The sequence below is a fragment of the Brachyistius frenatus genome, unplaced genomic scaffold (genome assembly GCF_029030835.1).
Source record: "Brachyistius frenatus isolate BFR_SWC_R1_liver_20210118 unplaced genomic scaffold, ASM2903083v1 Contig_100, whole genome shotgun sequence".
Lineage (NCBI taxonomy): Eukaryota > Metazoa > Chordata > Actinopteri > Embiotocidae > Brachyistius > Brachyistius frenatus.
The window spans coordinates 656,255-680,041 of record NW_027210699.1 but is presented as its reverse complement, the minus strand read 5'-3'; the positions used below and the strand labels follow the sequence as shown (position 1 = coordinate 680,041).

General features: G+C 43.5%; 1 protein-coding gene across 5 annotated transcripts in view; it reads left to right on the top strand.

Moving 5' to 3' along the window:
- The window catches only part of LOC138628405 (cell migration-inducing and hyaluronan-binding protein-like), a 157,480-nt gene extending 139,574 nt beyond the window's left edge, over positions 1 to 17,906 (top strand). For all 5 annotated transcript variants that reach the window (XM_069711436.1, XM_069711438.1, XM_069711437.1 and 2 more), the window contains exons 20-29: positions 1,176 to 1,331; positions 4,616 to 4,796; positions 6,390 to 6,605; positions 7,858 to 8,069; positions 12,333 to 12,518; positions 13,902 to 14,106; positions 15,920 to 16,006; positions 16,205 to 16,362; positions 16,609 to 16,709; positions 17,668 to 17,906. In XM_069711436.1, the coding sequence (XP_069567537.1) occupies positions 1,176 to 1,331; positions 4,616 to 4,796; positions 6,390 to 6,605; positions 7,858 to 8,069; positions 12,333 to 12,518; positions 13,902 to 14,106; positions 15,920 to 16,006; positions 16,205 to 16,362; positions 16,609 to 16,709; positions 17,668 to 17,795 (1,630 nt within the window). In that variant the 3' untranslated portion in view covers positions 17,796 to 17,906. The remainder of the gene's footprint in view (positions 1 to 1,175; positions 1,332 to 4,615; positions 4,797 to 6,389; positions 6,606 to 7,857; positions 8,070 to 12,332; positions 12,519 to 13,901; positions 14,107 to 15,919; positions 16,007 to 16,204; positions 16,363 to 16,608; positions 16,710 to 17,667) is intronic.
- Positions 17,907 to 23,787: the final 5,881 nt, after the last annotated feature.

Below are 23,787 nucleotides of genomic sequence, written 5' to 3'. Positions count from 1 at the left end.
AGGAGGAGCCTGAAGTGAGGCTGAACTGACTGTTGCTCAGCAGGCGAGCTGCCCGGTGACAGTCGATTGTTGTCGTGGCGATGAAGTCAAGGATACCGTTTTCTGTCATGTCACTTTAAACGGCGGTATGGCAGCAGGCAGCTGTTAAATTTGACCAAACTTTCATGGGATTAAAACATCACTTATTTAAAGCATTACACATATTTTATTTCATATACGGGGAGGTAATTCAACAGATGTAATGTGTATAGGGCCTCGAGCTGTAACTGTAAGATGGTTCAACAGGGACTAGATGGTCTTAAAAATGAAGTACGTCCTCCCTACTGATAGGAAGCTGAGAGTGAGCTGTCCGTGGTTCTGAATGTGTCCCACAGATTCCACAGGTAGCTTCATGAGGTTCCCACTGAATGAGACCAGGTCAGCTGATCATCATACGGAGAGCTGGGCAATGTTCGAGGCATCTCATCTCTTTTATGTGCCGACGTTTTATCATTAAGACATTTTTTGTTTTATTTTTCGTCAACTATCTTTCCATCTTCTCTTAATTTAATATTTTAATCTTATTGTTTTTCTCACACTGACTTTGTTGCTGATAATCTCCTGTGCAGCGTTTCATCCTGTTATATTTATATTTCTTTTCTGTAGCTAAACATTGTGCATCACATTGTGCAGCAATTAGTCTCAGTAAATCAGCTGTAAAACGGGTGCAACATAAATGTGAAAACCTTTGTAATAAACACGCAATTTAGTACGTTTATTTGAGATCTTAGTAAATCAGGCCCAAAGGTTTTATTGTTTTTGATTATTTATCATGGCATGCAGGTCGGTATTTCTTTATCATCACTATTGAAGTTTCCTATTGAGTGGAAGGGATATAAAATGTAATTAATGACATCATTTAATGTTAGAGATGACATTACATGCGGATCCATAACAAACCTGTACATCGTATTGTTGGTGGATTCACGGTCACTTTACCTCTGATTTAACACTTTATTTACTCAACAAGGAAACACAGTTTTTATTCACCTGAATAACGTCTCGATCGTGATATCTGTGTAATGAAAGAGGTTCTCACTGTGAGGTGAATGAAACAACTCTGCAGTGATGATGCAGCACTATTTAAAGGTATTATTACATCATCATTATCTCCCTGTCTCTGTCCCTGTGTGCAGCGGAGGGACGTTTCCAGACGACGACGGCTCTCATCAGCAGGTGAAGAACTCGCTGTTTGTGGGCGAAAGCGACAATCGTGGGATGCCCCTCCCGGACAACAGGATCTGGGGGCCCGGAGGTCCCGACCTCACCGGCAGGACGCTGCCACGCGGCATGTAAGTGGTTATTATAGCCTCTTATTACTTATTAATGGTTTAATTCATTGTGCTTGCAGTGACATCAGGGGGATAAAAAACACATTTTATAGGAAGATAATGTTATATTTTTAGACTGTTGTCCAGGCATCTGAGAAACAAAAAATCAATGCCGCTTTTAAGTGAAAACTATATATAATCACTGTATTTAAAGCATTTAATGTGTTTATTTGTTTACATACTCACTAGTATTCTGGTAATGTGTCCCATGTCAAACTTCACTTTCTGGAAAGGCATCATTAACTCCTGGGAGAAATATGATAAAATTATCGTACACGTAACCTTGACATCCAAATATTTTTCTCTTTCCAGCTGAATTTAGTCTGTTTTTAACCGACACTGAACAGTGACAAGTTTCTCCAACATGGAGCTGAAGCGGTGCTCCCGTGTCACACTGTATATGTGAAGTGTGTTTCAACACGCTGAGTATATGTGGAGAAAAGTGCTGCAGGAACGGTTTGACAAGCTGAGGACGAGTTTCTGCCGTGAAAAACTTCTATTTTAAAAGTGACATGAATTGAAACTGACCACAGCTGCTGCTCATTACGGAGCAAACTGAGAACATTTGACATCCGCGTTTCAGGCCAAAGTGTCAAATAGCCCAACGATGGATGGTGGGTGGAGTAGCATTTTAATAGAGGCTGGTATGTGTGAGAGTCCGGCTTGGTATGTTAGAAATCAGTCATGTGCCTCGGCCCACTTGGCAGAGAACAGAAGGAATGTCTCAACTGCCGTATTACAGATTCTTTTATTGTGTGGGAAACACAAAGTCCACAGAAAACATTTTTTTGTCTGGATGCTTCATGCTCGGCCTGAAAAACTCTTTGATGCGGCTCGATTAAGATCGGGCACAGCGTTGCGTAAGAGCTCTCGCTACGCGGAGCTGAACGTTTCATGAAGACCACTGGACAGAAAAGATTTTCACCAGCCTCCACAGCACACTCGTCTTATTTTTCCCAACCCCCAAAACATATAACAGATTGTGAGTTTTATTAATAAGACTTTCTCCATGTTTTCACTGACCTCGAAAACATCAGAAAGTGGTTTGAGTATGAATTCACTTGATCATCCAAGTATAGTGCCTGAAGTTACAGTGTAGTTAAAAGCTGTGTTCACAATTGTTTAATATCAACAGTGAATAAAATGATTGTGGCATTGAAAGGGTAACTTTTAGTCTCAAACTCCCTGAAAACGACCACCAGCTCTGCAGAGGCTCTTCATGCTCTTTGTTTCGGTTTTACAGTTGAAGTCGGAAGTTTTTCTTCCAGTTCTTTATTCATATGAAGGAAATGTTGAACTGTTGGGTTCCTCTTCATGATGTCGTACGGTTCTGTTGTAAGGACGTTACTATGTTTGACATTATATAAATACAACTGAATTGGATTAAATTAAAGCCAAATGTTCGTGATATTATTGAACTGGTGGAGAGCTCAGATGAGATATTGGGACTTCCACCTTTCATTGAAACCCGGAAATCAGTTTCCAACTTCTTACAAATTAACTTTGATAATGGCATCCAGAAATTCAGTCAGAACACTAATTTTTATATAACACATAATTAACTGCATCCATCTGAATAATTTTAACACTGTTAAACGAAGGCCAAACATGAAAAATAATTTATCTGACTGCCGGGAGAGCTGCAAACCCAGACGACTCATGTAGAGGATCTCCTGCTGGAGAGTAAGGTTGAACATATCCGGATATTGAATAATAGCTCTGTAATTAATCTTTGATAACTTGCAGGGAAGAGGTGATATCAGACAGAAGCTATAATGTCATCGGTATAGAAGGAAATAGAACCTGTGTAACTTTAACCCCGGACATAGGGGGTCTTATAATTGTGTAAAATACAAAGGCAACAATGAGTAACCTTTACAGGTACTCTGGGATGAGCAATCCTCAACCATCAGTGATGTCACCAACCATCAGTGAGGTCATCAACCATCAGTGATGTCACCAACCATCAGTGATGTCATCATCCATCAGTGACGTCATCGTTGGTTTGTGAACGTTATGAATCCTCCAGTTCAGATTCTGTCCGTCACCATCTTTGCTAGTTCGGAGCGGTTTGGAGCAGGAAGTGACCATATTTGGACGAGTAGGGGGAGGAGCCAGAGGTGGATCTGACCGATCTGATCGGAAACCTGACGATACTACGTCCCGCCCACCGATAGCTGTAACCTGACTGCACCACAGGCCTGTCAATCAAACAGACACGCCCCCAAAAACAGGTCTTCTTGAATCTTCTTTTCTAATGAATGAGGGATTATTTTCAGATGGACCTCCAGAAAACTAATAAGAAGGAGTGACTTTAGCTAACAACACCGAGATAACTGATGGACACATTTTATTCACTTTGGATTTGATGAGAGAAGTTGAATGGGAGTCTATGGAGCCGGAGGCTTTTTGGAGCCGACCTCTAGTGGCACTCGCTGGTATTGCAGCTGAAGACACTTCTGGATCGGAACCATTTTACAGACCTGAAACTACGAACTCTTTTATATTCAGTCTGTGATCTGAACATTTAGTTTTGGTCTCAGAGGTTATACCGTTTGGGGAGAGAGTCTTTGTTCAACGGAGGGTTCCTGAAGGATCTTTGGGCCCGTTGGAGATCCTCAGTTTAACAGTCAGAAGTCTTTAAAGCTCTTCAGTGTAGGCTACGTGTTGGTCAGTAAGTATTGCATATTTAAAACATAGATTCATATAATAAGCATTTCTTTCAGAGCCTCCTCTCACAAATCCAGATTCAGTCAAATTGTCCTCTGACAATGTGTGTATAGTGTGTAATATAGTTTATTCTATAGCTGTAATAACACGGAGCCGTGAAGATGTTGAGTGGCTCCTCTGATGTCATCAGAAGGACATAATCAGTCACATTTCCCTCAGACACACACACACACCACTCGCTGGTATTGCAGCTGAAGACATTCTGCATCGGCCTTATTTTTCAGATCTGGAAGCTACGAACACTTTTTTTAGTATGAGACATGACTTGAACTTATGACTCCAAAGATACTCGACTACACAGTCATTTACAACACAATCCTCAGGTTACTTCACATCTCTACATCAGCATCACACGTTTTGCTGACGGGCTGTTATGTGTGTGTGTGTGTGTGTGTGTGTGTGTGTGTGTGTGTGTGTGTGTGTGTGTGTGTGTGTGTGTGTGTGTGTGTGTGTGTGTGTGTGTGTGTGTGTGTGTGTGTGTGTGTGTGTGTGTGTGTGTGTGTGTTTCCCTGCAGTGACTTTCCCATCCGCGGCATGCAGATCTATGATGGTCCAATCAACGTGCAGAACTGTACATTTCGTAAATACACGGCACTGGACGGACGGCACACCAGCGCCTTCGGCTTCAGGCTCAACAACTCGTGGCAGAGCTGCCCCAACAACAACGTCACCGACATCACCTTCGATCACGTGCCTGTAAGTCAAACACACAAAACATCTGGAGACATGAGGGTAAAACCAACTGGAAATTAAAACTGCAAGCAGTGATGTACGGGCCCTCGCACTCCGGCGCGCCGCCTCCCCGAAGCCGTCTCCCCGAAGCCGTCCCCCCGAAGCCGTCTCCCCGAAGCCGTCTCTCTGAAGCCGTCCCCCCGAAGCCGTCTCCCCGAATGTGCGGCGCCCCCGCTTAAAGTTGCTATTTTTGTCTCGTTTCCTGTCTCCAGCAGGGGGCGCTGGCGAGCCGTTTGGCCACGCCGACTCACAAAACACATCAGAAGTATTGTCTCACCACCCAGGATCTATGTCACACGTTTCGTGAGGTTTCAAGCATCCTTTGACCTTAAACATCAACTTTCTGTGTCACGGCGAGACATCCAACTTTGCCGCATCGTCACGGCGACGCCCATTGACAAAGTCGAACGAATGTCTCAATATATCATCAACTACATGTTTAGGTTATTGTGACCCGACTTTACGTTCATGGGATCAACCAGCTCGACGTAGAATGTGAAAGTATGAAAAGTGTCATTTCCAGTGGCCAACAGGGGGCGCTGTGACTATGAGCGAATATTACCCCACAGGTGTCTTCAGGGCGGGGCTGTTATCATACCTGTGATGTTTGGAGAAGGTCGGTCCATGTACATAAGATTTAAAGCAACTCCTAGTTTCATGGCGAGATGCTCAAAATGGCCGCCTCTTACGGGCACACACATCGACGGAAACGAATTATTTATACAACTTTTAATCCCAAACATGTTTTCTATCCATAGAACCTAAATTCAAGTCAGTGCGACAAAACCCCTCGGAGGAGTTCGACAAAGTACAACGTGTCAGAATCGCCCAAAATGGAGACTAAATTCAAAATGGTGGACTTCCTGTCGAGTTGACGTAATGATGCAATGTAATTTTTTGTGCGTCCAGGTGTGATGCACGTGTCCACTGGATTTGGTGAATTTAGGTAAATGTGGCCGCCGGGGCATCTCTGTAGGGGGCGCTCTCGAGACGTTTGGCCACGCCCACTCGCGACTCCACTGGAAAACGAAATTTTCCGCTGGGAGACAAATGTGTTTCCATGTTCATGAGTTTTTGAATACGATAAAGCCTCCAAAAAGGAAAATCACTTTACGTAAGAACGACTGACGACCAACATCTTTACGAAATACAATAGGGCCGATGCTCGGTGCTCGGGCCCTAAAAATGTGAGTCTAGAATTTTGTCTTAGACATATTCTGCTGACTGAGGAGATGAAATGTGATTCCCTTTGAGGATATTTGTTGTGAATTGTAAGTGACGTAAAGCTGAAAATATATATTCAAACTTTTAAAGGTTTTCCTAAGATCTCCATTTTAAAATTCATAATGTTGCTTTAGCACGATCGTCAGGGAAAGTGATTCCAATACACACGGTATCATCGGGATAGTTTGAAGTGGACATTTCTTTGAAATCAAAACAGAAAACCTGTTTTAAAAGCTGGTGAAAATAGAAAACTAGACAAGAGGTACAAAACAGAAGGAGTTTTTGTGAGTGATGCATCAGAGCAACAACACAAATTCATCATCTGTACTGCAGATCACGTCGCGGGTGTTCTTTGGGGAGCCGGGCCCCTGGTTCAACAAAATGGAAATGGACGGCGACAAGACGACCATCTTCCACGACACGGATGGCTCGGTCAGCGAGTATCCCGGAGCCTTCCTGGTGAAAGACGACAACTACCTGCTGCGGCACCCGGACTGCATCGACGTGCCCGACTGGAAGGCGGCTATCTGCAGCGGACGCTACGCTCAGGTGAGCCAGCGGCCGTCCTCACATCAGCCTTCACGGACACAAGGCTGCTCCTTGATTTATTGTGATTTCACATCCTGATCTGAAATCATAAATACGTTTATAAATGTCTTTTGTGGGGTCAGACAATCAATCCTGCTGCTGCTGCTCTGGACACGTGCAGCTGTCCCTGTCTGAACCTGCGGTGCTTCGATGACCGATCGATATGTCCTCACCCCCGCAGGAGTTCAAGAAACCAGCAGCCTCGATACCACGTTCGGGCAGCGCAACCATAACTGCACAGACACGTATATGGAGGGATTGTTGGAACCATTAGAGATGAATGTGTCGCAGAGTCCGAACAGTTAAAGGCTGCAGCCACAATCGCAGTGAGCCAATCAGTCAGAGAGGCAGCGGTCGGTGAGCGAGCTGGTGAAGCAGCATCCTCCCTTTCTAAAGAAAACGATGCAGGCTTACGCGTTGATTTTCACTCTGCTACACAATACATGAAACCTTATCATAACACAGCTCAACCTTTCTCTGTGGGACACAGGAAATGCAAACCTTATTGCGATGCGGTGCAAAAAGAGAATTCCCACCATGACCTCTTGGAGGCTGCACCGTTTCCTTCACCGCAGAATTACAGTAATTTCATCTCATTTCAGCACACAGAGGGAAACAGGAGATGTTTTATGAAACCGAGCACAGAGGCTGGAGGCAGAGGAAACTTCTTCACTTCTTTTAAAGGTGCTCTCCAACACCTTGAACGTTGCCTCGGTAACTGAAGCCAAAAGATGGGATTTTCTTTCAGGTTTACTTTTGCGTCCCCTTCGAAGTCACATTGGCATTTCTGACCCGCTGACTGTGGCGACAATAAGAGTCGCTGCACCCTTAGCTGTGTCTGCTTTGATTGTTGGGATGTGTGGCGGGGACACATTAGTTGTTAATGGGTGTAACGATGACCACATGCAGCGGGTGTTTCTGACGTGCAGGTTGAGCTCGCTGAGTGTTGCACTGCAGCTACTGTAGTCGTGAACTCCTGCGGTGTGTTTGGGAACACATCAGTCACAGAAGCTCCACAGGATCACTCAGCAGCACCGGTAGCTTGTGTCTGAATGGGTCAATAGATAGAATAACAGAAAGTCTTACACCTGGGATGTTAAACAGTGACCGATTAGGTCACATCGGGGGAAGAAAATTATAATTATATAAATATTATGGTAGTTTTTTTTGTCTAAACATTTGAATTATTTCTCTTCTAACATGTTTTCTGCAGATCTACGTCCAGACTCGTAACCCTGCCAACCTGAACATGCACATCGTGAAGGACGAGTACCCCGACCGGCCTCTGACACTAGAGGGCGCTCTGGGGAAGAGGAAACACTACCAGCAGTTCCAGCCCGTCATCACGCTGGCCAAAGGCTACACCATCCACTGGGACCAGGCGGCGCCGGCCGAGGTCACCGTGTGGCTCATCAACTTCAACAAGTCAGTACACACGTGACACACGTGACACAGAGCGTGTTCACAGGAGTGGTGTTTCCACTTCCCATCCGGTGGCCCAGTTAAAATCTTAAACTGAGGAAATGGGACACCACTTGTTTGCGTCAATCAAGTTATTTAAAAAAAAGAAAAGAAAAGTCTTAGGAAATTGATTATTAAATTTATGAAAATATACAGCAATGATGAGAAAATGTTGAAACTCAAAGAATCCTCTGTGTAGGCTCACAAACAAGACTTCGTTAAATCTGTTGGAACCAGAAATGGCTTTATTATCCCAAAAGCTGCACTTCCTGATTACCAAAATATTCTTGGAAAAAAATGTGTTCATTTATTTTATGGACCATTTTTCACGTTATGTTGTTTCAGTCCACAAAGAATTGTTTTTTCACCCCTGCATCAGAAAACAGTCCGTTCGGAGGCCCAGTTAAAGGGCCAGATGGCCACCGGCCCTCCATCCCCAACAACAACGGGACTAACGGGGATTGGGCCAGTGTGACAGATTTGTGATTTGGATAATATTCACGGAAGAGTGGCATGAGAGTTAGTATATATTAGATATGTTGCTGTTCACAGTACTCGTTCTTACAGCAAACACTTCCAGAGGATGAGAGGAAGACCGTCTCATTGACTCACTTCAATTCAATTTCATTTATAGTCTTAAATCATTTAACCTCAGGGCACTTTAAACAGTGAGGTCAGGACTTTACAGTAGAGGTCAGTGGGGAGGAAGAACAGGAGGAAACCTCCCACAGACAGAGACCAAGAGGTCAGAGGTCATCAGCCTCAAGCAGTTGGAGAGAGGAGGGAGCTGTCTCATGTCAACGGCCGAGGTTCAATACTGTTGTTGTGTGATAGCAGGTGTATAAAGAAGGACATGTTTAACCCCCCTCCCCCATCTCTGATCCGTTTCAGTTTCAGTGTGAATTTAATCACATCATTTTAATGTGAAGACCACATTTCCCACAAACCCCGTCACTTCCTGTTTCTCCTCTTGTTCTGGTCAACAGTTTTATTTGGTGATGAAAACAGGAGCAGAGACTTTCTGGTTGGAAATGAGGAGTTATTTTGATTAATAAAGTCAGTTTTGTACTTCCTTTATGTTGTTACTACTTTCAGCACAGCTTCTGCTTGTCAGACGTCCACACTGATGATCAAACAATCTCCAAGAAGTACTTTTGGTTTTGCTCCACTTACGCTTATTGTGTGTAAAACTTGCAGTAAAGCCATTAAACATCTTTGAAGTGTACAAAAATGTGGACCATTAACCTCATTTGTTTGAGTTATTCACCTTCAAAGACCAAAAACAGAAAATCCCTGGAGAGACATTCAGTTCGGGGCGCAGCGTTCTTCAAAGAACAAATAACTTAGAAGTTTTATCTGATAATTATGACTTCTGTATCTGATACCACGACTCACTATCTCATCATTAATGGAAAAGATCTCATAATGCCGAGACCTGGATCATGTAATTAGTAGAAAGATCCTGATCTAGCTTTATTGCAAAAGCCATTGAGGTGGTTATCACTCATGTGTCCTGCAGAGTTAACACAGCTTCATCTTCCTCTGTTGGAGATAGATGGAAATTTATAACAAAGTATTACGTTACATCAAACTTCAAGTGATTTTGGAAAATGAGAAGTGAAATAGAAACTTTCTTTTTTCTGAGTACGATCAACCGTCAGGGAATTCCTCTCAAACTGAGAAAAAAATAAGAATTGATTCATGGTTGGTCCGATACATGAACACAGTTTGGGTCCGATAACACCAGATTAATACAGAGTCTCCCCTCGAAGGACGTCATTCGGCTTTCTGTCCGACACACAAAGTGCGCTGCGACCTTTGTTGACCCCTGAGACGCTCCTCTCCATCGCTACTCCCTCCAGCTCCTGAGGATTTTTCTCACGAAGCCTCTTTATTGTGTCAGAAAAAAGTTTTGATTGCAAATCAGACCTCTTTCATTGCGAGTCAAAAACTTTAGCTTGCAAGTTGAATTTGACGTGATGGGAGGGATCGATTGATCAAAAGACACGAAACTACCTTCATCGGTATGTAATCTGTGGGAAAAGTAGTCAAAATAAAGTATACAAAAGTAAACGTAAAACTACAGAGTTTTTATTTAACATAAAACATGAATTGAAATCATGATACCACAGATTTAAAGAACAAAAGAAGAAGCAGAGGGCGAACCTCTGGACATGTTTAGGAGCAGCTTTGGAGGCGTTTGGAGGAACGTAGTTAAACATGTGCATCTGCAGACTCGTCCTTAAAGGCAGTTTGTTTACAGCTGTGCAGCTCTGTGAATTCAACACGTCATCAACACGTCGTTCAGCTCACAACCATCTATTCACAACAAGTCGCCACAGAGCTGTGGCCTCCCCCCGCTGCCCTGCGGCCTCCCCCCGCTGCCCTGCGGCCTCCCCCCGCTGCCCTTCGGCCTCCTCCCGCTGCCCTTCGGCCTCCCCACGCTGCCTCCTCCCGCTGCCCTTCGGCCTCCCCCCGCTGCCCTGCGGCCTCCCCATGCTGCCTCCTCCCGCTGCCCTTCGGCCTCCCCCCCGCTGCCCTTCGGCCTCCTCCCGCTGCCCTGCGGCCTCCCCCCGCTGCCCTTCGGCCTCCCCCCGTTGCCCTGCCGCCTCCTCCCGCTGCCCTTCGGCCTCCCCCCGCTGCCCTGCGGCCTCCCCATGCTGCCTCCTCCCGCTGCCCTTCGGCCTCCTCCCGTCACATGTTGTCTCAGTGGCCGGCAGCTATTTCAATTGTATAAACGCATCATCTGAAGCATGTGAGTTGATCCCTGCGGGCCGAGTCCACCCTGGCGAGCACCGCACGGAGACGCAGCGTTTCCACTGGCTGTGCACGCGGCACTGGCCCCACCTACCGGCCACTGTGGTGTACAGCAGGTGAGGCCGACAGCTGGAAGATGGATCATGAAATAATGAGCTGCTTTATCTGGATATATAGAAATGTGGCTGTTTTGGAAGATTTGATGAAGAATCTTGATCTGACTCATTTGTTGTTTTGTCAATGAACTGTTGACTTTGACTTCAGTTATTTACAGAATTAATGTTTAGCTTTTTTCACTCTGTTTGGTCCTGATGTATTTTAAAGCATAATTGTTTCCAGTTAGAGCTGCAACCACTGGGATCGTTTTACTGAACCAGTGTCCACGCTTTTATGAAGTGAGAGCTGAAATATTCAACCTGATCGTTCAGAGCAATCACCAACCTCGTCAACAGTTTGGAAAGGCACTAAATAAAAGATTCATATTACACATAACTGATAGTCAGAGCAGCATTTACATTAAAAACCATTGCAAGTCCTATTTTATTGTTCATGTAGACTTTAATTTAGTTCAATAAGCCACACCGATGTGTATGTGCACTTCAACAAAGAGGAATTGTACAATAACTTTGGATGTCGGCGATGACGGTGAACGTGGTGCCTTGTGGGTAACAGAGTCCCACATCGATCACACATTGTTGTGTTTCAGAAAGACACTCGTCTTCCTGTCTCTTAATTTCAGGATGCAGATTATAAGAGTGTTTAGATGTTTATCATTAAGTTTCATTTCATTTCATACCATTGAAAAATGACAGTTGTAATTCAACATTAATACAACTGTATTCAAGTAGAAAACACCAACAAAATATTACAATTTGAAGATGAGAATGAGATGCTGCATTAGATTACTTAAAAAAAGAGACATCATTATAATTGATCAGGTGTATTCAGAAGTTGTGCTTCAACATTTTCTCAAAACCCAAAAGTTTTTCTGTTACATTTACATTTAACAAAATGCACATAAATGCACACAAGCAGACACACAACACCCATATATGGTCAATACATAAATACATTCAAGGGACATAAATATATATAAATAGAAAGGAATTGATCAGAATCAATTACTGAGAGTATTAATTGATTCTTCTTTTTTCTGTGAAATGTCAGAAAATAATCAAGTGTCCATGACAGAGTCTTCACATATCTTCTGCCCAACAATAAAAATAACATTCAGTTTTTAATGTCATTAAAAAGCTGCAAATCCCGACGCTGGAGGAGCAAAAAACAGAAAATGTTCTCTGGTTTTTCTTCCCAAATGACCTCAACGGATAATTAGTCCATCTGTAATCATAATTCATGAAATTCATGTGAAATAATCTGGTGTTCCTGTTATCGGGACGTGAGAACGGGTTTTTAGCTTTGAGGATAAATCAGTTCTGTTGTTTCACGACGATGTTTGTTGTGTTTCAGAAACGATTGGATCGATGTGGGACTCTGTTACCCACAAGGCACCACGTTCACCGTCATCGCCGACATCCACAACCGGCTCACCAAGCAGACCCGCAAGACCGGCGTCTTCATGAGGACGACCCGGAGGGACAAGATCCAGCACTCACACCTGGCCAGAGGATACTACTACTGGGAGGGGGACACAGGGTGAGACACACACCAGAACCACCCCAGAACCAGCACAAATCTCACACCAGAACCAAACCAGAACCACACCATAACCACAGCATAGACTCACACCAGAACCACAGCATGGACTCACACCAGAACCAAACCAGAACCACACCAGAACCACACCATGAACTCACACCAGAACCACACCAGAACCACAATGGACTCACACCAGAACCACACTATGGACTCACACCAGAACCACACCAGAACCACACAAGAACCACAATGGACTCACACCAGAACCACACCAGAACCACACCATGGACTCACACCAGAACCACAGCATGGACTCACACCAGAACCAAACCAGAACCATACCAGAACCACACCAGAACCACAGCATGGACTCACACCAGAACCAAACCAGAACCACAACATAGAATCACACCAGAACCACGGGAGTGGTGGAACAGAACCAGTTAATATCAACATTTAGTTGAAATACATCTTCACATCTAATAGTGCCTAGTGTCTGTTTCATTTAATAATAATAATTGAATTTGTGAATCAGCTACATTTGTGATACCAGGTCGGTGTTGTGTTGTCAGATTGTTGTTCTACCCCCCAAAGTGACAAACTTTAACAGTTATTGCATAAGGTTTGAAATCAGGGATGTCACACGACCCGATATTTGCTGGTTTGTTATCGATACCACTGAAATCTGTTTATTCTCAATACAGAAAAGAAATGAATGTATCTCAACATAAGCTCTTATTAAAAAAACAAACAAACAAAAACCAAAAAACCGCTGCACTGACAGGTTGTTAACAGTCATGAGCTGCACCCAGCTGACTTCGGAGCGATCACTACGTCAGTCTAAACAAGCTGCCGTCAGCCTGTGGGACGGTTTTATATGAAGTGTTTCCACAGCAGATGGATAATTCTGGTTCGCTGCAATATCATAGTTACATTTTTGTGTCTTTATCATTATTTGGAGAAGTTATGATAAAAGTTGTCGTCATCGGAGTCCAGTGGGTCAAGAAATAAGACGAGCTGGTTGTAAACAAAGCAACGATGTAAACAGGTCATCAAAACTTTATTTGGAAGTCGAACTGAAAGCAAACACATGAAATGATGTAATAATTATGTATCTCTAACCTGTGTGTATGTATAGTAGATCACATTTCAACTGGGATGGGTGTTTACAGACAGTTTGGATCATCTTTTTATGCTTATCTTGGTTTTCTCTTGCAAATAACTTTGGCTCACTTGGAGGTTTGTTTACTGCTCATTTCAGATGACGTGAGCAAACGTCATCTCCGATATGAGCAAAGATAAATATCAGTGTGTGTGTGTTAAGTGTGTTAACGTGTTTCAGTGTACGCCATCTGATGTGTGATCTTTTGTGTGTTGCAGCCTGCTCTTCCTGAAGGTGAAGGCCCACAACCACAGGGAGCAGTTTGCCTTCTGCTCCCTCAAAGGCTGCGAGAGGGTGAAGATCACGGCCGTCATCCCTAAAGGCAGCCCGCCCAGCAACTGCATGGCGCAGGCCTACCCCCGACACGCCGAGCTGCCCGTCGTAGACGTACCGATGCCCAGAAAGCTGCCTAACGCCAGACAGGTGAGCAGTTTGTTTACAACCTCCTCATCGTCTGGTCCTCCGACTTCACCACCGTGGTGCGTTTGTGTTCACGAAATACTAAACAAGTTGGCCACGCCCACCTGAGTCGTGTCGTGGTTAAGACGGTGTGGTGTCACTCCACCTGCAAGGGAGGTGTTACCAAATCATTTTACAGTTTTGTCCACAATTGTTTCTCAAAGTGAAAAAATGTCCAGCACACACACACACACACACACGCAGTAACTATGGTTTCATGTAGATCTGCTTATGTGAGCTCACTGCTGTGTTGCACTTTATCTGCACAAACTGATGCTTATTATCGTCGTGTCATCAGACACATATGGAGGTCATCTTTAACTTTGTAATTACTTTCATACAGAATATTCAACCTTGTTTCCAATGAAGTTGGATGTTGTGTAAAATGCCCCAAAAAATTGTCACATGAGGATTTGAAAAATCCATATTTAATTGAAAATAGGACAAGGACAACCTATTTGTATATATTTATGTATTGTAAATATTGTTTGATAAAAAATGATGTGCTGCTTTTGAATTTGATGCCAGCAACACGTTTCAAAATAGTTGAGTCAACAAAAGACTGGAAACGTGTGTGTGATGCTAAAAGAAACACCAAGTTGAACATCTCACCGCTAATTAGGTTACCTGGCAACAGATCAGTAACATGATTGAGTATAAACATTAGTATAACATTTCAGAGGCGGAGTCTCTCAGCAGTGAAGACGGGGAGATAGGAATCATGGACGCTGCATCCTCCAGGTTAAAGAGGAGAGGGACCATCCAGCTTGTTATCAGCTCAGTTCTAAAGCCAGCATCTGTGATGGTACAGGGATGCATTAGTGCACATGGCATGGGTAGCTTGAACATCTGGAAGGAAGCATTAATGCTGAATGATATATTCAGGTTTTGGAGCAACATATGCTGCCATCCAGACAACGTCTCTTTCAGGGAAGGTCTTGTTTATTTCAGCAGAACAACGTCCAACCACATTCTGCACGTATTCCAACAGCATGGTTCTCTAGTAGAAGAGTCCGCTGATAAACTGGCCTCCTGCAATCCAGACCTGTCAATCATTGAAAACATCTGGAGCATCAGGACATGAACAATACAGCTGAAATAATATCTTACGTGATAATAGGACAACTTTTCACTTCAAAAAACTCATGAAACTGGTTTCCTCAGATCCCAAACATCAACAGAGGTGATGCAACACGGTGGTAAACATGACCCTGTCCGGGCTTCTTTGAAAAATATTGCCGGCATCAATGATAATATATTTTTAATAAAACAATAACATCTCTCCATTTCAAAATGAAATTAGTTGTCTTTAGTCTATTTTAAATTAAACATGGGTTTACATGATTTGCAAATCGTTGCGTTCTGTTTTATTTGACAGCCCACCTCTTGGAAACAGGGTTGTGTTTATTATGTTTACATGTTTTCATAACATATCTGTACACTGTTCTGACTTTATTTTACACTTCCTGTACACATTCACTCATATAAAGATTTACAAGATTTGTGTGGAATACTTTTCACTGTAATTATGCTCCATCTGCTGGATCTTCTCTTCTGCTTCATCCTCTTACATTTTCCTGTTGCTAAATATCAATTTCCCCACAGCAATGATTCAAAATGCAGTCTCTCTTTTATATTAATGTGACATTTGCATCTGTGATTATTTCATCTCATTTGTTTGGCTCTGTGACTGCAGTGTGTGAAAACTGGCTTCGAATTGAAATGCCAAATCTTGTGTTTTAATTCCAACCCTGTTCCTGTGCTTGTTTCCTGTCAGCACTCACCAGAGCACTTCCTGGAGGTCAAACTGGAGTCCTACAACACTCGCTTTTTCCACATCAAGGAGGACTTTGCCTTCACTGAGGTATCGTTCTCCTCAGACACACAGCAGAGGAGCTGCAGAGTTACTGTGGTCCAACAGCTTAGACTCATCACAGGTCACGGGTTACAAAAAAAAGAGTAGAAATAGAAAGTATTATTTACAGTTCTGCTATTATTAAAGTGTGCAGCGCTGTAACAGATGATTGAACTGCATTGTGATCGGCTGCCTCTGTTGTGACAGGTGAACGGCAGGAAGTTGTACCAACCAGAAGACGGGGTGCAGCTGACAGTCATCGATGGACATGATGGAAAATTAGTGGAGAGCAAAGGCTTCAGGAACTCCATCCTGCAGGGCATCCCTGCACAGATAGACAACTACGTCAGCGGACTGAGAGACGGGTAAGAAAGAAGCTGCTGCAGAGGAAATCTATCCACAGTTACGATGCTTCATGTTATCACATTGGTTGATTTCTTAAGGTCATCACTTTGGCACACGGTTGTGTTCCTCTGAGCCAAATGTGATAAGATTAAAATCACTTCAATTACAAAATAGTGTTTGTGACTCCACACACACACGATGTCCCTGAAAAGACACATCAGCTCTATCAGCTGGATGTGATGAACCTCCTCTCACTCCTTCACTAGTTCCATCGTCCTCGTGACGTCTAAAGGTCGTCTGGTGACCAGAGGATCCTGGACCAAAGTCCTGGAGAGACTTGGAGCAGACCGAAGCATCAAATTGAAAGGTAACTAATAATATCTCACCAGGGTCTGCTGAGATTAACCTGCTCACTGTAGTATTGTTTGGATATTATATCTTTTTAAAATGATTACCACTAATGAAAGATTTCACAAGAACAACTCTAGAGACCAACAGTCTATTCTGTTAAATGTTCCAGTGTCACATTATGTATCATTTTGTAGAAATTCATTCATTTTCAATGGAGAAAATGTATATTTTTTCCTTGTAAAGTGGGTCACTGATCACAAAATTCTTTATTTTGGACATTAATAAAAAAAACTGTGTCATTTCAACAACTGTAAAAACAGCCAACGTGGCAGCCGAAGCTGCTTCTAATGAAGTGTTTGCAAGCAGTCGTTATTCAAATTGGAAAAACCAAAAGTAAAAGAATAGAAAACAACGTAGAACAAAAAAGCTCAAATACAGGAAATGGACACCAATATAAACTAAACTAAAAAGAAACATCTACCAAACACGAGTAGATCAATTTAAAGGTTTATTTCACTGTGTTTTATGAATTCTTACCAGTAAGATATACAAGTATAAAGATAGTTTTGACATTATCTGCCTGTATTTGGAGACACATGAAAATGCATCTCAGATATTTCTTCTTTAAAAGTGTGTTAGAAAAATGTATGGCAACAACCTCTGGTTGAGACGACATCACCTGCCATGAGGGAGAATGACTAATGCTCTTCTGTCCTTTGAGTAAGACACTGCACTTTAAACTTGTCCAGTAGGCGCCACCAGTGGAATACGTAGCCTGGTGATGATATTAAATCAAAATGGACTCTGTATGAGAGTGTGACAGAAAATGTTCATTTAAAAAATGATTGGCAAGTTTGCAGTAATGAGCCTTTATGACTTGTGTGGTGTCAAACAAGGCAAACGAGGCAAAGCTGGAAAACACTCTAATATTCAAATTAATTCTCTGACTTTTGCATCATTTGGCTTCTCTGCAGATAAAGTGGCATTTGTGGGCTTCAAGGGCTCCTTCCACCCGGACTGGGTCCATCTGGTGGTGGACGGCGACCGAGCCAAGATCCATCAGGTCCTGCCCGTCCCGGTGGTCCACAAGATGAAGCTATGAATGGCAGGAAGAGCTGGGAGGGCAGCTGAGTGACTATGCAGCCCCCAGACACCGACATGCATACCCCCCAGACACCGACATGCATACCCCCCCAGACACCGACATGCATACCCCCCCAGACACCGACATGCATACCCCCCAGACACCGACATGCATACCCCCCAGACACCGACATGCATACCCCCCAGACACCGACATGCATACCCCCCAGACACCGACATGCATACCCCCCAGACACCGACATGCATACCCCCAGACACCGACATGCATACCCCCCAGACACCGACATGCATACCCCCCAGACACCGACATGCATACCCCCAGACACCGACATGCATACCCCCCAGACACCGACATGCATACCCCCCAGACACCGACATGCATACCCCCCAGACACCGACATGCATACCCCCCAGACACCGACATGCATACCCCCCCAGACACCGACATGCATACCCCCCCAGACACCGACATGCATACCCCCCAGACACCGACATGCATACCCCCCAGACACCGACATGCATACCCCCCAGACACCGACATGCATACCCCCCAGACACCGACATGCATACCCCCCAGACACCGACATGCATACCCCCCACACCGACACCACCGACATGCATACCCCCCAGACACCGACATGCATACCCCCAGACACCGACATGCATACCCCCCAGACACCCCCAGACACCGACATGCATACCCCCCAGACACCGACATGCATACCCCCCAGACACCGACATGCATACCCCCCAGACACCGACATGCATACCCCCAGACACCGACATGCATACCCCCCCAGACACCGACATGCATACCCCCCAGACACCGACATGCATACCCCCCCAGACACCGACATGCATACCCCCCCAGACAACGCACATGCACTCGCACTGCGGACTCAGTGGCTCCGAGCCATCGGTTCAGGATCAAGTGGTGTTTATTTTAGGTTCGGTGGTGAGAGGAAGTGATGTGGTTTGATATGTTGAAAAGGAGACCCCCCCCCCCCCTCACCCCCACCCCGGGAGCCAGCATCACCCACCATGAACTGCACCTGTAAGATCCCCAGCATCAGTCGAGGGCTTGAAGGTGACAACACTCTCTGCCGGCCGTATTTACGGCCCTCAGCTCTTCGGTTCGAGCGGCTCCGAACAGCCGGTGGTGTCTCCACAGACTTTATAAATAGATAAAGATGGACTTTATTGCTTTTATTCTGTTTCTGACAGAACACTGCCATCGCACAACGCCATCATTACGTTTACATAATGTTCGCTTATCAGCTAAAGTAACGAGTGGCTTTGGTCACAAACCATTGCTGTTGTGCTGTGAAAACTTCTGCTCTGTGCACATGAACATGAACTTTTCTTGTAATCATTAACATTGGCTTGTTTTCTGCATTATTTGGTACATCCAAAAATATTCATTGACTCTTTTTGTGGCTACACCTCATAGAGCTGCAGAGTAGAAACCTGGCGTTAGCAGCATACTGCTTCACTTTTCTTCCTTGTGATTTTCTTATAGTCTGGAAACCCTGTTGACATTAACATGTTCACAGAGACTGAAGGACGGACCAATCAGTGACCAGCCTGGGAGGCTCAGGACCTATCAGTGACCAGCCTGGGAGGCTCAGTGTGCTGACAGTGAAGTCAGGCTTTTATTTCTAAATGCAGTTGCAGTGGTGGTTGAGTTTTGGTGCATGTGGTGGTCAGCGTAGATTTTTTTTAAAGGCTGCTTTAGCTTCAAAATTGACGCGAGGTCTTCGCCCAGTCGGATGCAACAATTCTCCATTGAGACTGGAAAGACCCATAAATTCACACAGTGGATTTGGGACTGGTAACGCCAGGATACAAAAAAACAGTGTTCAACTTTTAATATTTTGTATTCAGTCTGTCCTCTAACGGTCGTCTCTGTTGGTTTGCTGCTGCACATCTACAGCTAAAAAAAATCGGTTGAGGTTGAGCTGTCCTTCGTCCATACAAGCCACACTTAAAGGTGGGTTGAAAGGCCTTAAAGGTGGGTTGAAAGGCCTTAAAGGTGGGTTGAAAGGCCTTAAAGGTGGGTTGAAAGGCCTTAAAGGTGGGTTGAAAGGCCCGGCCTGGTTGAGAAGGGCGAGGTGGGATGATCACGTCAGTGCGGATGATAACTCACTCTTCAAGTCCTGGTGCTGTAAAAAGAGTTCACACCTTCAATAAGCAGGTTGTCTGCTACACACCGACTCCACAGATGACGGTGCTAGTCAGGTGTTGACCCCTTTCACAAACCCCCAATGGACCAGCCCATAACAGAGGGAACAGTTTCATCTGGGATAGGGAAACTGGGAATGATCCTTGCTCAGCAGATATGACAATGTAGGGTTGCCATTGTGTGGAAGTTTCCGGCACATTGCCAGCTCGGTGGCTGGGAAACTAGTTCTTGGTCTGCACATGTGGGTCGAGTAGCTGACGGCTTCTTCCTCCCACTTCATGAGCGTATGTACAGTAGTTTGGTACATTAGCTTGTCAAATAGTTACAAGAAGGCTCACACTGCTTCGATGCGTCATAAAATTGGGACAGTGTTCATGGTCGCCATGGAGAGCAAAGGACATCCAGTTGGTGAAGAAGTTTTTGCCGGGCTTTCAGATACTAAGTCAGATGAAATGTAAAAACATCTCAGTGGGAGGACGTTGTTGAAATAATAGCATCCGGATGAAGTTGTTATTACCAAATCTGAACAATAGCTAATGCTTTTCGGTGCGATAGTTCTTCTATGCACATGCTAAAGACAGATTAGGCACAAAACTATTCAATTACCTTCTGTGAACGAAAGTGGAGTATCGTGGTCATGGATGGATCAGTGAACTGGCCAGATGGAGGGTCAGTGGGGGCTTTCTTTAATTTAAATTTGATTTAAGCCAATCAAACAGCCACAAAACGATGTGGACTGACCAGAAAAGAGTTTAAACAGAGGACTGAGCTGTGTCCGACAATTCTGCTTCACCTGCACGATGTTATTCCTATTCAGGAGCGCTTCGACGTGTTTGTGCCCAGGAATCTCATAAGTCGTGAAGAATGATGAATTATTATTCTTTATCACAACAGACAGGTTTTAAGTTTTCAGTCTTTTAAGTGAAAAAGGATAGAAGGTTTGATGGAAACTCACCTTTTCAAGCAGTTTCACTCCAGTTTATTCTGAGTTAAAGTTCATTTAAAAGCTTTCACACCTGCCTAAACAGTCTAAACAGGCCAATGCACCACAGTATGTTGTCTGTTTTCTCACACTTTTCTCTGCATTGGCATGGAACCCAGGAAATAAATGTAATTTGCTATTACAAGGAGTTGTAATAGTGTATAAAAGTGTATGATTATAACTCCAAGGAGACTGGGTCGGCCGGTTTGCTGACATTTGGGGATTAAAAGAAAACTGAGATATTAATTTCTTCACTAACATTTAACAACATTTATTTCTAAGAATCTCTTTTCCAAGCCTGGTTCACTGATATTTATATATCACTAACTACTGGCCGATTGTCCGGCAGACCTCCACGATGTCAGCCATGGTTGCTGGACAATTTATGAAACAAATGCAATGCCTATATCAGCAGAGGGAGTCAACACTAAGGCCATGGAAGCCAGCTATAAACGCGTGTAATGTACGTACATCACGGAGCGTCCGTCCCATGCAGGTGTCTGTGATCTGTGACAGATGTAGACGTCAAGTGATTTTACTGTCCCACTTACTTTGAACTGTTTAAAAACAGAAAAGAAAAGAAAAGAAAAGATAAAAAACGACAGAAACATTCCTTGTTTTGGGTCCCGACCAGCGGTTCACTTGCTTTGTTTCATTCCGAGCACTCGCTCACTTGATATTGTGACGTTTTCCTCCCGTGTTTGTGATCCATCCGTCTGTGCTTTGGGATGAACCGGCAAGATGCCCATAAAGATCTAAAAGATTTCGATCAAACTGCCCACTGAATGTTTAATCAGGGAGTTTTTAAATGTGCAATTTCCCCCTTTCCAAAATGATGGAGATCTTTGTTCCAATCTGGCGAGAAAAATAATTTCCCCTCCCTTTGCCGAAATAGCTGGTCTTTTTTCGGAGGTTGTAGCAGTAATTTAGTGTTTTGTATGTTTAATGTGTTTTTAAAAATCCACAGATTGCTAAGAGATATATTTTATACTTATTTATTGTACAGACACAGTTGATCCAGATCTTCAAGGGACATCGTTTGAGTTGTAATGTTATTCCTGTCCTGTATGTATACTGTATGTAACAATCAGAAACCATTATAGCTCCATTTGAAAAGCTTTGTACCAGGCACTTGCTGCATCCATGACTCTCGGTGTAGTCGGGTTGTTTTAACTGTACACCAGATGGATGTGTTGTATATGTGGCTTGGGCTTGTAAAGTGATGAAACTCCATAACTTTGAATTTCTTTGAGGATTTTTGTACAGAAATAAAGAATGATGAACAGTTTGAATGTCACTGTGTCCCTGCTTAGAAAAAGAGTGTGTCTTCAGGAAAATGCTGCACATTGTGGTATCATTTCAGTCACAGAAACCTCTCAGTGTGTCAGTGTGGCATTATTCAACCACGGCCCTTTTTTCATAGCACAGACAAATCACATACAGAAAAACATGCAAAAAAATATGAAACTGTGAATAAGAAAGTGGACAGAAAAAGCTCAAAGCAGAGGGGTCCTAAATGTCTGAAGATTTTAAAAGTAGGTTTTAACACCAACCGCTAATCCAGGCTATCAAAAAGTTACTCTGATAAATTGATTGTTAAACTCTCTGAATACTAATGTAGGTTTTATTTATTCATTGAGAAAATTCATAGGGTATCAAACGACCATCATTATTAAAATCAAGATCACTTTTATGGTTCTGGTTATTCTCCCAAATCCCCGGGATAAAAAACACTGTAGTTACATGTTTGGTTTGTCACGTCAACTGCAAATATCCAAAATGCTCCTCTGCCCTCTGCTGGTCAAACCTCAGATTACAACGCAATGTGTTTTTCATCAGTTGCTGTAATGTAGGCTGGGCAGCAGCTCATGAATTAAGTGCGTTATGATGATTGATTAGGGTTTTGCCTTCACTCCCCACTGATGACCAAGACAGGACATGTTACATCCTCTCATTGGAAACTCGAGTAACACCCTTAAACCTCATAGGATATTTTATTTTTAAAACATTAAATAACTTCAGTGTGTTGTCCCTAAAATAACTTCACATATCAGTGATCTCTTTCCAAAAAAAATCCTCAGTATCAGTTGTAGAATAACCAACAGGATAAACACGCGTGATGTGTGAAGTGATGAAAGTTCACGCTGGAAAAAGGACAGTTAAGAAGAAGTGGGTGATTTGGGTCAAACATAAAACTCAGTGAAATCATGTGAATTGTCAGATTTTACTGTACATGGGTGGTTGTTTATATATATTTTTGTTTTATAAATGTCGCAAATTTTGAGTGTATAAAAACCTTTTTTTACATGCGTGTTAAGTTTTTTCTCACCTCACCTCCATCCCAGAGGGAAACATTGCACAGTAATAAAAAATATGAAACTGATCGTAAAAAATTGTTTTATTTTCATATTCAGTGAAAAATCTAACAGAAAACATTGGTGCTACTTTTTTTTTACATTTTTTTTTTTTAATCAAACTTTATGTGCTGCTGTAAGAGAACAAAATCCAACACAGACCAGGACTGGACGGTCTGAATAACGACTCCATGTCTGCACCTGAAAACTACCAAACATGGGTCCTGGCACGAAAACAATCAAAGTGGATAATGGTTACCTTGAGTAGCTTTTAAACAATATTAACATGGATTGGTTTTCATTTGGTGATCATCTAAAGACAGCGTTGAAGAGTTTGTCACCAGCGTGATAAAGACTCAGCCCGTTTCAGTGAGGAAGAATCTGGAAAAGACAACAAATCAGTGAGTGACGATTCACGACTCCAGTCAAGGTCAATGTATGCAAGAGGATCCAGCCGTTCACTGATACCACC